The sequence below is a fragment of the Cucurbita pepo genome, chromosome LG20 (assembly GCF_002806865.2).
Source record: "Cucurbita pepo subsp. pepo cultivar mu-cu-16 chromosome LG20, ASM280686v2, whole genome shotgun sequence".
NCBI classification, from domain to species: Eukaryota; Viridiplantae; Streptophyta; class Magnoliopsida; order Cucurbitales; family Cucurbitaceae; genus Cucurbita; species Cucurbita pepo.
In genome coordinates this window covers 4,342,226-4,343,483 of record NC_036657.1, presented here as the reverse complement: position 1 = coordinate 4,343,483, position 1,258 = coordinate 4,342,226, and the positions used below count along the sequence as shown (strand labels likewise).

At 28.5% G+C, this 1,258-nt stretch overlaps 1 protein-coding gene across 1 annotated transcript; it reads right to left on the bottom strand.

Annotated features, from left to right (window-relative positions):
• Positions 1-394: 394 nt before the first annotated feature.
• LOC111783564 (cysteine proteinase inhibitor 1-like) lies at positions 395-754 on the bottom strand. Its single transcript, XM_023664493.1, has one exon. The coding sequence runs from the start codon at positions 752-754 to the stop codon at positions 395-397; it is 360 nt and encodes a 119-aa protein (XP_023520261.1).
• Positions 755-1,258: the final 504 nt, after the last annotated feature.

Genomic DNA, 1,258 nt, shown 5'->3' with positions numbered 1-1,258 from the left:
AAACTTCTTGAACTTTTTCTTTAATATTTAATTTTCATTATAATTATGAAACCATGTTTTTATGATTTAAATTTTGTATTGTACATTTTATTTAAGTTATTCTACTCAAGATTTACATTAAAATTATGAAATTAATTTTATTTGTTATGACTTTAATTATTTTAGATTTATTATATGTAGTTCCCTTTTATATGATTTATTTTTTGTTTTATTTATATAAATTTAAGTTGATCGTATAATTCTTTTATTCAAAGACATATCTTATTCAACAAAATTATACTTGTATTAAGTTTTAAACCATACATAAGGTTGATCGAGATTCCAAACATTCATAACATAATATAAAAAAGATAGAAAATTAAAAACACACAGTCTTTGAGAAGAAGCAAGAAGTCTATTTGGGGACCTTATAGAAGTTGATAAGGTTGTTCTTGTTGTTGAGGTCAGTGAACACAAGGGTGCCATAGGTTCCCCTACTAGTCCCCTCAACAGCTGTCAATCGAAGTTTATAGTTGGTCCCGGCCACAATTTGCATTTCTCCACCAATCACTTTTTTGAACTGGATTTGAGTTTTTGCCTGTTTATTGTGTTCATTGACTGCGAACTCACCTAAGCTTTGAATCTTTGGGTCATCTATGTTTTTTATTGGTTTGTAGCTACCAGCCAAATCTAAACGTTGGGTTGCCGCTGCGAGCGACGATAGCGATAGGACATAGAGGAGAAGAGAAGCCACGAGGAAAAGAACCTTAGCCATAGTGATAAAGTTTGAAGATGATGAAGAGTATTTGATGGTTTGTTTAAAGAGAAGGTTGGTGGGTATTTATAGGAATGGATAAATGCATAAATGGGGAGGAGATTACAATTTTTTAAACAAAAGTAATCAAAGCGTTTTCTTTTAATATGTTTACTACCATATAAAAAATTAAAAAAAATTAAAAATAAGAGTCATTTATGGTGGAATAAATCAAATAAGGTAATAGTAGTTACTACCATAAATAAATAAATAAATAATAAATAAAAAGTCAATTATGGTCCTTAAATCTACCAATTAAAGCAAAACAAAATCTTATAATTTTAATTTGGAATATATTAGAAGATTGAACTAAATCAAGAGAATTATAACAACGGTAAAAGAAAAAAATAATAATAAATAAATAATAAAAAATAGCAGCCTTATCCCAATTGCTCTCACTAACATCTTATTCCTTTCCCAACTATCTCTCCTCGACCCATTCAGTCACCTAGAATGTATTAGTTA